This window comes from Sus scrofa, chromosome X (genome assembly GCF_054392235.1).
Source record: "Sus scrofa isolate SSC_HxYL_T2T_F1_AM1 chromosome X, Sscrofa_HxYL_maternal_Yorkshire_Landrace_v2.0, whole genome shotgun sequence".
Taxonomy (NCBI): Eukaryota; Metazoa; Chordata; class Mammalia; order Artiodactyla; family Suidae; genus Sus; species Sus scrofa.
Window position 1 is genome coordinate 135,417,310 of NC_139401.1, and position 16,395 is coordinate 135,433,704.

Consider the following 16,395-nt stretch of genomic DNA (forward strand, 5'->3'; position numbering starts at 1 on the left):
CAGCAATATCTACATGGCGAGAGACCCCTTGAACATAGCTGAGATCATTCCTTTGAAGGGAGTTACAACTTAATAAACAAAATACCTCAAGAGCTGCTATGGGAGTTCCCTTGTGGCCTAGCAGTTAAGGATCTAGTGTTGTCACGGTGGTGGCGCAGGTTTGATCCCTGGCCTGGGAACTTCCGTATGCCACAGGTGCAGCCAAAAAAAGAGAGCTCCTGTGAAAAACTAGCTAAATGAAAGTGATCTACTAGGAAAAACGGGCCAAAGATACGAAAGCATTTCACAGAAGAAACAAATGGCCCCAAATCACATGACCGGAAATCACAAATTAAAAATGTGATACATTTGCCCCTCGGATTGGCAAAAAATTTTCAAACATGTGCACAAAACGTGATGTATATTCGTAGACGTTAATGCCATCATTTATGGCGGCCGAAAATGAGTTTACGATTCTCCAGAGCGAACTTGCAAAAGCAAAAGTGAGCAGAGGCCGTTCACAAGGCATCTTTCGACAGCACCCCTGCCGCAGGCTTCCAGGCCTCGGGCGCGCAGCGCCGGCCTCCGGGGCCGGGCCCGGACTCGCTGGCGTTCCTGAGGCCTTTCTCTCGGCCCGTCGCAGCATCGTCGTCTCTCCCCAGTCACCGCTTTGGCTCTGTCTGTCCTTACAGCCTAGTCTCAACCCAGCTGCCGAGGGAACCTGTTCGATTCGCTTCAAACCCGGTCCCGTCTCTGCTCGGAGCCGGGCAGGGTCTTCCTCCGTCACCTGCTTGGCCGCTTCCACTCCCTCCTCACTCCCGGTGCGTGCCTGCTTGCGGGGCGCTGCCTTGGCTGCTCCCTGGCCTGCTACCAGCAAAGACGTCCCCAGTGGGCCGGGCAAAACCCCGCCAACAGACAGGCAGGCATGAAGTCCCAAAACGGCCGGCAGACCCGACGTCTTCCTCGTGGAAGCACAGGAATGGCCCCTGTGGGGCCGTGGGTCCCTCGCATGAGGCTCTTCCAACATAACCACACGGCTGGAGCTCCCTGGCGACCCGCAGCGCTTCGGGATCCGGTGTTGTCACAGCAGCGGCTCGGGTGGCTGCTGTGTCCCGGGTTCCAGCCCTGGCCGGGGAATGGCCACCTACCGTGGCTGTGGCCAAAAAAGAAAAAGACCCCGAAGAAGACGCTCTTGAGGGTGGCCCGTATAGTCTAGAGGCAGGGGGTCCGCGGACATGGTGGTGGCGCTAGAAGCCGCCAGCTTCCAGTTCCGTGGGCACCCGACGCAGAGCTGCCGTCCACCTCCGGGCTCCGAGCAGGAGGTGCTGGCGGCCCGGGGAGACCTCGGCGGCTTTCCCCGGACGCTACTGACCAGCGCATCTACCGCACACACTGTAGCTCCACCTTGTCACTTGGCTGGGTCCGGGAGCAGCGTCCCTTGATTTTGAGTGGCCTTCCTTTGCAAACCGCTGAAGCGCTTTGCGGCCATGTGGCCCTTCGTGTCCCATCTGCCCGCGTGTCCGCTCCGTCCCCCGCTGCTGCCGCTCTGCATCCAGCCACCTGCTCTCACGCTCCGCTCCGTCTGTGCAAAAGCTCCTTCCTGTCGCTCTCCGACGACGGCACGTCCTCAAGCTCTGTCTTAGCTCCTTTTCCTTCTGACTCATCACACTCGCCTTGCACGGTCTCAGCGCCACCCCCGCAGACTCCACACTCCAGGGACCACCCAACTCCGCTTGAGCCCAGGCCCCACCCCGAGCTCTGCACACTCGTCCCAAACCAGGGTCTTCGCTCCCACACTCCCTCCAGGGCATAACCAGGGCGCGAAAGGGTCCTGACAGACTGGCACGGAGGACCCGCTGCAAACAAAAAGGTGACCCCTCTAAGGTCCAGCTGCCAGGCTTAAAGGACGCCTCAAGGGCACGAGAGCGGACTAGATGGGAAGGGCACGGCTGCCTCCCGGCCCAGCGTCCGGAGGACAAGGGGCGCCCGGCTCCGCCCTGGGCTGCGCAGGGCACTCACGGGGGACACTCTCGGGGGACACTCGGCGTCCTCGCAGTTACTCGGGCGGCCTGTTCAGTAGCCGGTTTCCTGCCACTGAAAGTGTCCCAACAAATGATTGGTTCCAAAATGCGGGCAGCCGATTTCTCTAGATCCTTCTTGTGTCTCTCCTCTCTTTCCCAGGCTCCCTTCCAGTCTTTGCTGAAGCCTGGAGATGGCTTCAGCAGATGCCACCTAATGAAATAACCATCTAGTTACCCGGCCGGGGCTTGGGGTGGGGGAGGGGCTCAGCGGTCGCAGCAGTGGATGAAGGGCACGTGGCCTTGGCATGTGCCGCAGCCCTCCAGGGACAAGGACGACGAGCTCCAAGACCTAAATCAAGAACTAGAGTAACCAGCCATACGTTGTGCTTTGCAGGTACACAGTAGTGACAGCGGATTTCTCACCAGAACCAGTTTTGAGTTGTGGTTTGGGGTGTTTTTTCCTGGCTGTTTAACCTCAAAGCTGGTTCTCCAGCCCTCTCAACATGTGTGTTGCTTGCAAATTAAAACCCTACAAGGAGCATGCAGTCAGTCCAAGTTTCCACATGTGTACAATATACCAAAATCAAATGAAGGGATCAATAAATAGAAAGGGAAAATTAAAGAGAAAAGCTACAAAGGAGCTCTAGTTAAGAATCAAAAAGCTGGCTCGCTGCAAAACCGAAAATCAATAAAATAGAAAACACCAACCAGCCTAACCAACACGGGAAAAAGAACAGAGGAACGAAAATGAATTTTTAAAAAATCGTAAGACGATTTCATGAAATTATATGGGATGAATTTGATAGCCACGATGAAACAGACACTTTTCCAGGAAGAGTATAATTTACAAAACTGACTTAGGGAAAGATAGACTAAACAGATCAATTTCCACAAAAGAAATACAGTTGACAAAGATCTAAACACACACAAAAAGCACCAGATACAGTTTAGAGGGGAATTCTGCCAAAATTTTAAAGTGCTGTTAATTCCAACTCTACTTAAAATATTCTAGAAGATGGCAAACTTCCAATTTTTTATGTGAGCCAAGTATAACATTTGTGCCAAAATCTGCTGAAGATTGTACAGAAATAAACAAAGCTCAATTTAAAGCCAAAAACCAATCTCACTTATGAATATCGATGGAAATAGCCAATATAAAATATTAGTATACATACTGCAACCACACAATAAAAAATATACCTTGTCCAGCTGGGGCTTATTCTAGAAATGTAAAGGTGGCTTAATATTAGATAAGCCATTAACAGAATTCATCGCTTTCACAAAAATAAACTCAAAATGGCTTAAAGACTTAAATGTAAGACAAGACACCAACAAACCCCTGGAAAAGAACTCAGGCAAAACAGTCTCTGACATCCGCCTTACGAGTGTTTTCTCAGGTCAGTCTCCCGAAGCAACAGAAATAAAAGCAAAAATAAACCAATGGGACCTCATCAAACAGACAAGCTTTTGCACAGCAAAGGAAACCAGAAAGGAAACAAAAAGACAACTTACAGTCCATCCCACTCCCTCCCCCTTGGCGAAGGCATACCTGTATGTGTAACTGGGTCACCACGCTGCACAGTAGAAAAAAAAATTGTATTGGGGAAATAACCATTAAAAAAAAAAGACAACTTACAGCATGGGAGAAAATCATTTCAAATGACGCGACTGACAAGGGCTTAATCTCTAAAATATACAAACGACTTATCCGATTCAAGAGCAAAACAGCCAACCACCCAATGGAAAAATGGGCAAAAGTCCTGAAGAGACATTTCTCCAAGAATGAGAGACAGATGGCCAGCAAACATGAAAAAATGCCCAACATCACTGAGTATCAGAGAAATGCAAATCAAAACTACCAGGAGGGAGTTCCCGTCTTGGCACAGTGGTTAACGAATCCGACTGGGAACCATGAGGTTGCGGGTTCGATCCCTGCCCTTGCTCAGTGGGTTAACGATCCGGCGTTGCCGTGAGCTGGGGTGTAGGTTGCAGACGCGGCTCGGATCCCACGTTGCTGTGGCTCTGGCGTAGGCCGGTGGCTACAGCTCCGATTAGACTCCTAGCCTGGGAACCTCCCATATGCCGCAGGAGTGGCCCAAGAAATGGCAAAAAGACAAAAAAAAAAAAAAAAAAAAAACCTACCAGGAGATACCACCTCACACCCGTCAGAATGGCCCTCATTAAGAAGTCCACAGATAACAAGTGCTGGAGGGGGTGTGGAGAAAAGGGAGCCCTCCTGCACTGTTGGTGGGAATGGAAGCTGGTACAGCCACTATGGAGAACAGTTTGGAGATACCTCAGAAATCTATACATAGAACTTCCATATGACCCCGCAATCCCACTCCTGGGCATCTATCCGGACAAAGCTCTACTGAAAAGAGACACGTGCGCCTGCATGTTCATTCACAACAGCTGAGACATGGAAACAAGCCGAATGTCCATCGATGGATGATTGGATTCGGAAGATGTGGTACATATATACACAGTGGAATACGACTCAGCCGCACAAAAGAAGGACATAATGCCATTTGCAGCAGCATGGATGGAACGAGAGCCTCTCATCCTGAGTGACGTCAGTCCGAAAGAGAAAGACAAGTACCACAGGATATCACTTATATCTGGAATCTAATATAGGGCACAAACGAACCTTTCCACAGAACAGAAAATCATGGGCTTGGAGAACAGACGTGTGGTGGCCAAGGGGGAGGGGGAGGGAGTGGGGTGGTTGGGAGCTTGGGGTTCAGAGATGCGGACTGTTGCCTTTGGAATGGATGAGCCATGAAGTCCTGCTGTGTCGCACTGGGAACTATGTCTGGTCACTTATGATGGAGCCTGATCTTGTGCGGAAATAGAATGTGGACATGTATGTGTGACGGGGTCACCGTGCTGCACAGTAGAAATTGACAGAACACTGTAAACCAGCTATAATGAAAATAAAACCATTATATATATAAAAAGAACTCATTGCTTTGCTAGATTTAATGAAAAAGTCACATGACATCACTAGAAATGCTGAAAAACAATAAAATTCAACAATGATTTCTCACAAAAAAAAACTACTCGGTAATACAGGAATCATGGAATAGTTCAGTCACATTCAGTAACATTCTCTGAGGCACCATAATGTACAGCAGCTCTCTAGAAATAATTTATGTTGCATAACCGAAACTTTACACGAATATGGGCCAGCAATGCCCCTTCCAGGTATAGACTCAAAATAATTTAAATCAGGATCTCAAAGAGATACCTGCATTCCCATGTTCATGACAGCATCGTGCACAATAACCGAGACCCAGAAACAAGCCGAGTGTTCACCGACAACTGACTGAACAAAGAAAATGTGCTATGTCCATACAATGGAACATTATTAAGCATTAAAAAAGGAAGGAAAGAGGAGTTCCCATTGTGGCGCAGCGGAAACGAATCCAACTAGGATCCATGAGGTTGCAGGTTCAATACCTGGCCTCGCTCAGTGGGTTGAGGATCCGGTGTTGCCCTGCGCTGTGGCGGAGGTCACAGACATGGCTCGGACCTGGCGTGGCTGTGGCCGTGGTGTAGGCCAGCAGCTGTAGCTCCAATTCGACCCCTAGCCTGCGAACCTCCATATGCCGCAGGTGAGGCCCTAAAAAGCAAAAAAAAAAAAAAAAAAAAGGAAAGAAAGAAAGAAAGAGGAAGGAGGAGTTCCCCTGCAGCTCAATGGGTTAAGGATCAGGTGTTGTCACTGTTGCAACTCGGGTTGCTGCTGTGGTGCCAGTTCAATTCCCGGCCTGGGAACTTCCAGATGCCACAGGAAGAGCCCTGCCATTTGTCACAAAATGGATGAATCTGGAAGACACAAAAGGACAAATACTGCCTGATTGCACTTCTATGACACCTCTAACACATCAAACTTATAGAAGCAGGTGGCAGGATGGTGCTTGCTGGGGGCTGGGGGAGGGGGAGGAAATGGGGATTTGTTGTTCAGTGGGTATAAACCTCTAATATCTTTCTTAATGAGAAAATATTGAAGGCCTGCCTATAAAAGTCAACATCAAAATAAGGTTGCCCATCATCCATACTACTGCTTCCCACAGGATATTAACCAACGCACTGGGAGAAGAAGAAAAAAATGGGATACCTAAAAATTGAAAAAAGAAGCAGTGCAACTCTCTCTATTTTACATGAAATGATTGTACACAGGAAATCCTCAAAGAATCAACTGAAAAACTACAATAGAAAGTAAGAGAATTCGAAGGTAAGAGCATACAGAAGAATATCAATATGTTGCTGCTGGACCCGGTTTTGTGCATCTCCAAATCAGTTTGGCCTCACCTGCTTTGCAGGCCTTGGCTGCTGGCTGAGCGGGGAGCCAGGGCCTCTGCCGTGAGTCCCTCCCATCCTGCGAGGCTCCCCAGCCCCGGTCAACCCTCAAGTACCCCAGTTCCTCCCACCGCTTCTGGATTCAGAGGAGAGGCTGCACCACAAAACACGGACTTCCCGGCGGCTGCCCAGAAAGACAGTGAGAGACAAGAGCCACAGGGAACAGCAGAGAAATGATCTCCCTTCTTTGGTGCAAAAGGCTGTTGCGGTGCCAAGGGTTCCTTGGAGCCCATCCTGCATTCAAAGGACCTGTGTTTTCTCAGAAACACACCGATTTGCATGTCCCTTCCTTCCCTTTTTCCATCGCTCGCACTGCCCTGCGACTGCAACCCCAGCAAAGCACTGGCCAAGAAGCTTTATGGCTCAAGTTCTGTTTTCTGAGGAAGTCAGGTGGTAGCCCTAGGTGCACAAACAACAACAGTTACCATAGCAACACTTAAAAAAACCACACAGGCACAAGCCTAACAGGAATTGTGTAAAGACCAACGTGAAAAAAACTGGAAGTTCTCCCGCAAGACAGAAAAGCCAGCTCGAGCAGCTGGAAAGACATATCCTGTTCTTGGATCGAAAGGGTCAACGTCATAAGGTCAGTTTTAAGTTATTTTAAAAATCTAACATAACCCCCCCCCCGCAATAAAGACAGGTTTTCTTCTGAAAGTATGCAAGCCGATGCTAAAGCTCAAGTGGGAAAAGAAAAGGCAAAAAGCTCTGAAAATAGAACAATCAAAGGGGACTGGCCATGCTGGTGTTAAAGGCAACTGTAAAACGTCCATAATTAACACAGCGTGGTAGTGGCATAGGAGGAGTCCCTGCTGTGGCGCAGCGGGTTAAGAATTTGTCTGCAGCGGATTGGGTCACTGTAGAGACACGGGTTTGATCCCCAGTCTAGCATAGTGGGTTAAAGAATCCAGCGTTGCCACAGCTGTAGCATGAACTGCAGCTGCAGCTCGAAGTCAGTCCTTGGCCTGGGAACTTCCGTGTGCCGTGGGAGCAGCTCGAAGGAAGCAAAAGCAAAAGACTGACATATGAATTGGCAGAGAGATCAGCAGAAGATAACAAAAAACCTAGAAACTGAACTAGAAATAAATACGGAAATTTCACATATGATAAAGGCAGGGAGTTCCCGTTGTGGCTCAGGGCTAACAAGCCCAACAAGCATCCATGAGGATGCGGGTTCGACCCCTGGCCTTGCTCAGTGGGTGAAGGATCTGACGTGGCCGTGAGCTGTGGTGTGGGTCGCAGACGCGGCTCGGATCCCGCGTGGCTGGGGCTCTGGCGTAGGCCGGGGGCTACAGCTCTGATTGGACCCCTAGCCTGGGACCCTCCACATGCCGCGGGAGCGGCCCAAGAAATGGCAAAAAGACAAAAAAATATATATATATTCAGGGAGAATCTTCAGTATCTCCTCTCTTAACAAACAGACAATTCGACGTTACCGCCTACAGTCGCCAGGACCTGTCGATTTGATAACCGCAAGGCTGTGCCTTTGGGCCACCTCGGCCCATTCCACACACCCCCCCAGCCCCTGCCTCAGGCAACCCCATGCTGTCCCCTGTATCTTTGAGTTCAGTGCTCAGCTTCTGTTTTTAAGATTCTCCACAAAAGTGGGATCAGACGGCCTTTGCCTTGGCATTTGCCTTCCTCTGCGTGACTTCCTTCACTTAGCATAATGCCCTCAAGTTCCACCCATGTCACTGCAAATGGCCAGATGCCATTTTTATGGCTGAATGAGTCCCCTTGTGTGGAGACACACACACACACACACCGCCGCTGCATCCTTTCATCTACCGATGCCCCCTTAGGCTGCTTCCAGCCGGTGGCTGCTGCAAATAAAGCTGCTGGGAACATGGGGGTGCATATACCTTTCAGGTCAGTGTTTTCGTTTCCTTTGGATAAGTAACCAGAACCGGAATTGCTGGATCATATGGTTGTGCCATTGTTAATGTGCCGAGGAAGCTCCGTACTCTTTTCCACCGTGGCTGCACCAAGTGACATTCCCACCAACAGCACAGAGGGGCCCCTTTTCTCCACATCCTCACCAACCCTTGTTATCTCTTGCCTTTTTGATGCCAGCCATTGTGTCATGTGCGGTGACATGCCACTGTGGTTTCGATTTGCATTTCCCTGATGATGAGCGATGCTGAGCCTCTGTTCCCGTCCCTGTCAGCTGCCTGCAGGCCTTAAAGGAACACACTAAGGTACAGCATGGTGTGCAGAGTAGTTCAGATGCATGGACACAGGAGTGAGGGTGAAAGTCTCGATGTATGTTTAAAATATATTTTTTTAGTTTTGAAATATACTACCTGTTAATATAATAATGCTTAAAAACGGAGAAAAAAGCATAAGAATTGATAGAAAGACCAACTGAACAAGCCAGCCCGTGTAAGGATTTAAGATATAGGTCGCAATTTAAATCATGTTGTAGAAACAAATACAAATGGCTTTTATATAGGAGAAGATGCTCAACTTCACTCATAAAGAAATTCAATGAAAGCAAAATCCCGCTCACGAACCACTGACTCTGTATCTGGGGGGGGGGGGCTGCAGAGACAAGCACTTGGGTGCTCTGTTGCTGGAAGGGGAAACTGGCAGTAAGACAACAATTTGACCTCTACCCGTCTCTGACATTTGTATAACTTGGACTCAGAAATTCCACTTCTAAGAATTTTTTGTAAGCGTAATTGCACCTGACTACCTAAACCAATGTTCAAAGAGATTCCCCACAGCATTGTTTGTAATAGCACAAGAGTGCAAACGAGAAAATGTCTATCACGGAATCTCCATACAGTGAAATGTTACGAAGTTGTTAAAAACAACGAGAAACATCTATATGTGCTGATATGGAACAGTCTCCAAAATGTATTGTTGAGAAAGGGGAACGTAGTTTGCTACCAGTTGTTCAAAAAATGCACTTGTAGGAGTTCCCTGGGGGCTCAGCAGGTTAAGAATCTGGCATTATCACCGCTGTGGCTCAGGCTGCTGCCGTGGCGTGGGTTCATTCCCTGGCCTAGGAGTTTCTGCATGCGCAGGTGCAGCTAAAAAGAAATACACTTGTGGAGTTCCCGTCGGTGGGTTCAGGATCCGGCGTTGCCATGAGCTGTGGTGTAGGCTGCAGACATAGCTCAGATTCCGTGTTGCTATGGCTGTGGTGTAGCCTGGCAGCTGCAGCTCCAACTCGACCCCTAGCCTGGCAGCGTCCATATGATGCGGATGTGGCCCTAAAAAGACAAGAGACCAAAAAAAAAAAGTGTCCAAAAGAAATACACTTGTATACACATGGAATATATCTGGAAGGAAAATCCACAATGCTCGCAGCCGGAGGGAGAGACTGAGTAGCCAGGAGAAAGGGAAGAAAGGGAAACGGATTTTACACTGTATACGCTTTAATATGCTTGGATTTTGAATCATACGCATATATGACTTAAAAATACACTCTCTCTGGTGACATATAAAGAAAATATATATAAAGGAAGGACTTGCCAACAAACGGTGCTCAATCAGTTGACCACCTATTGGAAAATACCGTTATGCCTCACCTTGCACTCATATCAACACTAAGTGAAGAACGTGAAAAGGCATGTGCACACCCCCATGGTCAGTGCAGCATTATTTACAAGGGTCAAGACATGGAAGCAACCGTAGTGCCCACTGACAGATGAATGGATAAAAATGTGCTGTACAGACACAACGCAATATTACTCAGCCATAAAAAAGAAAGAAATCTTGGAGTTCCCTTTGTGGCTCAGTGGTTAATGATCCCGACTAGGAACCGTGAGGCTGTGGGTTCGATCCCTGGCCTCCCTCAGTGAGTTAAGGATCTGGCATTGGTGTGGGTCGCAGACGTGGCTCGGATCTGGCGTGGCTGTGGCTGTGGTGTAGGCGGGCAGCTACAGGTCCGATTGGACCCCTAGCCGGGGAACCTCCATATGCTGCAGGTGCAGCCCTAAAATCAAAAAAAAAAAAAAAAAAGAAAGAAAGAAAGAAAGAAAGAAATCTTGCCATTTGCAACACTATGGATGGACCTAGAGAGTGTCATGCTAAGTGAAATAAATCAGGTGAAGAAAAGCAAGCATCATATGATTTTACTCATATGTGTAATAAAATAAACAAAACATACAAAACCAAAGAGATACAGAGAACAGAGTGATGGGTACCAGCATTACACTAATCGAAAAAATAGTACAAAAAAGGAAAACTACAGACTAATATCCCTCATGAACAAAGACACAAATATCCTCAGCAAAATATTATAAATTAAATCCAGCAATACATGAAAAGGATCACATATTACAACCCAGGGAAGTTTATCCTAGGAGTTCAAAGCTGACTCAAAATACAAAAATCAATCAGAGTAATTCATCATAGTAACAGATTAAAAAAGAAAGAGCATGTACTTATTTTTATAGATGCAAGAAAGGCATTTAACAAAATCCAATTCACAGTAAAAAGTCTCAGCAAACTAGCAATACAAGGGAACTTCGGCTTGATAAAAGGCATCTACAAAAAGCCTACAGCTACCACGCTTAGAAGGTGAAGGACTCAATGCTTTCCCCCGTTCTCATCATTTCTATATCATGTTGACAGTAAGTACCGAAAGTTCTAACTATAAGCAAGCGAGGTTAGCAAGGTCGCAGGATACAAGGGTAATTTTAAAAAATCAATTGACAAATGAATTCTAAAACTGACGTGGAAAGAGCAAAAGATCTAAAGTAGCCAAAACAACTCTGAAAAGAAAAACTTCCCGAGTTCAAGTATTAGGAAGTTATTGCCGTCAAAACAGCACGGTATTAGCATCAAGACGAACAAAGAGCTCAACGAAACAGACGAGAGAAAACAGAGACAGAAATATGATCAATTGATTTGAACAAAGTACTTCAACGGAGTAGAGTCTACTCAGTAAATGGAACGGGTTTGCAAGAAAATGAACCATAACGTGAACCTCACACCTGTTACAGAATTTAACTCAAATGAAGCATTGATCTAAATATAAAATTTTTAGGGGAAAAAAACCCACAGGAGTTGGTAGTTCCCTTGTGCCACAGCGGGTTAAAGTTCCGGCGTTGCTGCAGCTGTGCTTCATCCCCGGCCTGGGAACTTCCACATGGGCAAAAAAAAAAAAAAAAAAAAAAAAAAGAAAGAAAAGAAAAAATAGGGGAAAATCTTCAGGATCTAGGGTGAAGCCAGAGTTCCAAGATTTAACAGTGAAAGTATGATCCATGAAAGAAAAACTGACAAATTGAACGTAATCAAAATTATTTTAAATTCTTTGTTTTATAAAAGATACTAAAGAGAAAAAAAGACAAAACCATAGACTGGTAGAAAATATTCGCAAATTATATATCCGACAAAGAACTTGTATCCAGAGATAAAAGCAGTACTTGGGTCTTAGCATTGTTTTGAAGCCTAAATGCGATAATTCTGGCAAAGTCCTTGGTGTAGTGCCTGGCACACACAGCCACTCGATAAACGTGAATTATCATCATTTTTATCATTGTTGCTACGGCATTGAAAGCAAGATGAATGTTCATCAATAGGGAAATTGTTCAATTATGTTACATCTGTTACAAAGTATGCTAAGCAATGGTTTAAAACAATGAAGCGAATTGATCTGTCCTAACTTGGAAAGCCATCCAGGATTGCTGTGAAAAAAGAAACCGCAGGACAGTTTGTATAATAGGATCTCACTTGTGCAAAAAGAAAATTGTATCTTTCCAGAAATTTTCTGCGAATGATGCTCAACAAACCGCTACGGACTGTCCTCCCTAGGGCGGGCGGGGCACAGCGGAAGGTAGGACACGGGGAGAATCAAAGAGGGTATTTAGGAGTTCCCAGCGTGGCTCGGTGGTTAACAAATCCGACTAGGAACCGTGAGGTTGCGGGTTCGATCCCTGTCCTTGCTCAGGGGGTTGCGGATCCGGCGTTGCCGTGAGCTGTGCTGTAGGTGGCAGGCACGGCTTGGATCTGGCATGGCTGTGGCTGTGGCGTAGATGGGCAGCTGCAGCTCCGATTGGACCCCTAGCCTGGGAACCTCCAGATGCCACGGGAGCGGCCCAAGAAATGGCCAAAAGATCAAAAAAAAAAAAAAAAAAAGGTATTTATCCCTAGGTGGATTGACTGTGTACAAAAAGTTTGTTTATTTGTGAAACAAAAAATACAAAGGCAAAGAATCGACTCTTTACAAGCGCGGCCATTCCAATAGCAAATGCTGGAGGGGGCGAGCCCGCCCTGTGGGCGCGTGAGAGTTGGCACCGCCGCCGCAGACCAAATGCGGAGCCCCCACGGGAGCCGGAAACTGCGCTGCTGGGCAGACATCTCGAAAAAGGTGAAAGCTCTACTTTGAAAAGACACATGCAGCCCAAGGTTCATGGCAGCACTATTCACCATAGCCAAGACAGGGAGTTCCCGTGGTGGCGCAGCAGAAACGAATCTGACTAGGGTCCAGGAGGATGCGGGTTTGATCCCTGCCCTTGCTCAGTGGCTTAAGGATCCAGCACGGCCCTGAGCTGTGGTGTAGGTCGCAGACGCAGCTCAGATCCTGTGTGGCTGTGGCGTAGGCTGGCAGCTGTAGCTCCAATTCGGCCCCTAGCCTGGGATCGTCCCTATGGCTTGGGTGTGGCCCTAACTTATTTATGGCGTTCCCATTGTGGCTCTGAGGGTTAAGAACCTGACAAGTCTCCATGAGGAGTCAGATTTGCTCCCTGGTCTTGCTCAGTGGGTTAAGGATCTGGCATTGCTGTGGCTGTGGCGTAGGCCTGCAGCTGCAACTCTGATTCAACTCCCGAGCCTGGGAAATTCAATATCCTGCAGGTGCGGCAGTAAAAAAAACTTGTTTATCAAACAGAAACAGGAGTTCCAGCCATGGCAGGGCACAGGGGGTTAAAGGATCCGGTGTTGCTGCAGCTGTGGCGTAAGTCACAACTGTGGCTCAGATCTGATCCCTGGCCGGGGAACTCCATATGTTGCAGAGTGTCCAAAAAAGCAAGAAAGAAAAAATAAAAAACAGAAATAGACTCACACAGAAAACAAGCTTATGGTTACCAAAGGGGAAGGGGGGAGGGGATAAACTGGGAGTTTGGGACTAGCAGATACACACCACTGTATACAAAATAGATAAATAAGAAGGCCTGTTGCATAGCACAGGGAATGCCATTCAGTGTCTTGTAACACCCTAAAATGGAAAACAACCTGAAGCCGTACACCTGAAAGTAACACAATATTGTAAATCAACTACAGTTAAATTTAGAAGTTTAGATTTAGCAACCACTATGGAAAACAGTATGGAGGTACCGCCGAAAAGTAAATACCGAACTACCATCGAACTCCCACTCCTGGGCATTTATCTGGACAAAACTTTCCTTGAAAAAGATACATGCACCCCTGTGTTCACTGTAGCACTATTCACAATGGCCAAGACAGGGAAACAACCTAAGTGTCCATTGACAGACGAAAGGATTAGGAAGATGTGGTATAGATACACAAGGGAATACTACTCAGCCATTAAAAAATAATAAAATAATGCCATTGGCAGCAACTTGGATGGAACTGGAGACTCTCATACTCACTTTGAAGTGAGTCAAAGAGAAAGACAAATACCACGAGATATCACATATCTGGAGCCTACTATATGACATAAACGAACCCCTCTGCAGAAAAGAAACAAAGTCATGGACTTGGAGAATAGGCTTGTGCTTGCCAAGGCGCAGGGGGAGGGAGTGGGAAGGACTGGGAGTTTGGGGTTAGGAGATGCAAGCTATTGCATTTCGAATGGATAAGCAATGAGATCCTGCTGTACAGCGCAGGGAACTCTATCTAACCACTTGTGATGCAACGTGATAGAGGATAAAGTGAGAAAAATAAACTATACACATGGACAGCCAGGTCACTTTGCTGTACAGCAGAAATTGACAGACCACTGTAAATCAACTATAATAAAAAATAAACAAAAAACTTACATTTAAAAGAGCAATGATAAAACTAATGTTCTGATTGCTTTGGCTCCTAGATGCAAGAGGATGAAACACAAGCCAAGCTTAGACTAAAGACAGACTCAGCTTCCATTTGCAATTTAACAAACGATAACAGAGTGCCTGGCAGGGCCAAGAACTGAGTTAGTGCCACGGCTGTGCCACTAACCACCTCTGTTAAGCGAGGGTGTTACACACGTTAGAAGGAATAAATAAATAATACTCCCGACTGGATCTGCGTTAAAGGCGGCTGGGCGTTAGGAGCGCTGTCCAGGCGCCGCCCAGCTGACAAGTGACCGCCATCTAGTGGCAACAAGGGATTCCTGCAGAGCGTAGAGACGGCAGAAAACCGACTTTGAGGTGTGCTCCAGGGACGCTTTCCACGAAACGGCCCTGAGGGTCTAAAAGACTATGGCCCTCCCTGGAAAAAGCGCCCAGCCCTGGGCTGAGAGGTGAAGGCTCATGTCTCCTCCACAGTCCCGGCACCATCACAGCCTCCAGACGTGGACGAGCTGTGCAAAGTCCACACTTGGCCCACGTCCACTGCACCTCGAAAGAACGGAGCCCGTGCGGTAACAGGTACACACACGCACGGCTTCCCAAAACAGATGAAGTACTAATAAGCTTCGCAAGGCGCTCTGGTCAGGACAAGATACCAAATGGGACTGAAAGTCTGCCAGGAAATTGCCCTCCAGCGTCACCACCTGACGATATCTAGGGAACATTTAAACTCGCTCCCATTCCAAAGGGCAGAAGGCACCCTACCTCGAGCTGGCTTTGCAAGCACTGGTCTGTGACAAAACCTCTGCCACCCACGCAGCTCGCGAGGGGTGGGGGGGAAGGGGTTCTCCTTTTGCCTCCTTTGAGCGTCGCCGAGGGATCCCGAGGCTGAGAAACAGTGGACCTTGTGCGCGTCGACTTGCAGAGGCCAAAAGAGCGATGCAGGTGTACACTGGCAGTTCAACCGAAAAATCTAGGGACCTGCAGATCGAGGGCATCTGCACACGAAGCGGAACACTCCTCTAAAATGGTGCCGGGCAGAACAAACAGCAGGAAACTTCCCGGAGATTCCTAAGACCCTGACACGAGTCCAGGCCCGGGCGGGGGACGCGGGCTCGGAGCCGCGCTCCGGGCGTTGGCGGCCGTGCTGACGCCCAGCGGTCGGCAGGAGTCTGGACGGTCGCGGACCGCGCAGGAAGAGCTGCTCTTCCCGGGGCCGCCGGGGCCCCCGGTTGCCCGGCCGCCGGCGCGCGGCGCGCTTCCCCTCGGGGCCAGGAACGAGCGGCGTCCGCGGGCAGGAAGCGCGGCGCGGCGCCCGCGCGACGAGCCGGGGTTCGACGCCGGGCGCGCGCCAGCGCGGGCGCCCCGTCCCGCGTCGCGTCGCCCTCCGCCCGCCGCGGCCGCCGCCGGGCGCGGGCTCGGGCCGCCCCAGCCGCGTCCCCTCCCGGCTCGACGTGCGCGTTCGCCCGGGTCCCGCCGCCTCGGCCCCGGCCCCCGGCCCCCGGTCCCCGGCCCCGCGCGGCCGCACTCACGTAGCGCTGCAGCTTCCTCTCGGGGGGCGACTTGACCAGCCAGCCCGTGCACACAGCGTCGCCCGCGCTCATCGTGGCCGCCGCCGCCGCTTCCTCCAGCTGGGTCGGCGCCCGCGGCGGGAGGAAGTCGACCCGGGATGCCGGCGGGGCGGGCCCAGCGCCGCCCGGCGCCGCCCCAGCGGCGGGCGACCCCCGCGGAGGGGCGCGCGCGCCACCGCCCGCCGCCCCGGGCGCAGGAAGCCCCCGCGGGCAGAGCCCCCGGCCCGGGCCGAGCCCGCGTCCCGGCGCCGCCGCCCCGGCCGCCGCCGCCCTCACCCCCATCCCCAGCGGCCACGTCACGAGGGCCGGTCCCCAAGCCTCGGGGTCACGGGCGCCGAGCAGGAGAACGCACACCTGCGCGGAGGTCCCGAGGGCCGAGGAAAGCCCCGCGGCCCTTTGAGCCGAGTGCCTGCCAAGTGGTGGCTCTGGCCCTCCCGGCGGCCGATTGTATTCGGCGCTAAGCTCTGCTGCAAACCTCTCCAGTCCTCGGGGAAGCGAATG

General features: G+C 49.6%; 1 protein-coding gene across 2 annotated transcripts in view; it reads right to left on the bottom strand.

Annotated features, from left to right (window-relative positions):
* GAB3 (GRB2 associated binding protein 3) overlaps positions 1-15,956 on the bottom strand; it is a 50,906-nt gene extending 34,950 nt beyond the window's left edge. For both annotated transcript variants that reach the window (XM_085007558.1, XM_021079896.2), the window contains exon 1: positions 15,856-15,956. In XM_085007558.1, coding sequence (XP_084863684.1) covers positions 15,856-15,927 — 72 coding nt within the window. In that variant the 5' untranslated portion in view covers positions 15,928-15,956. The remainder of the gene's footprint in view (positions 1-15,855) is intronic.
* Between the last annotated feature and the right edge of the window lie 439 nt (positions 15,957-16,395).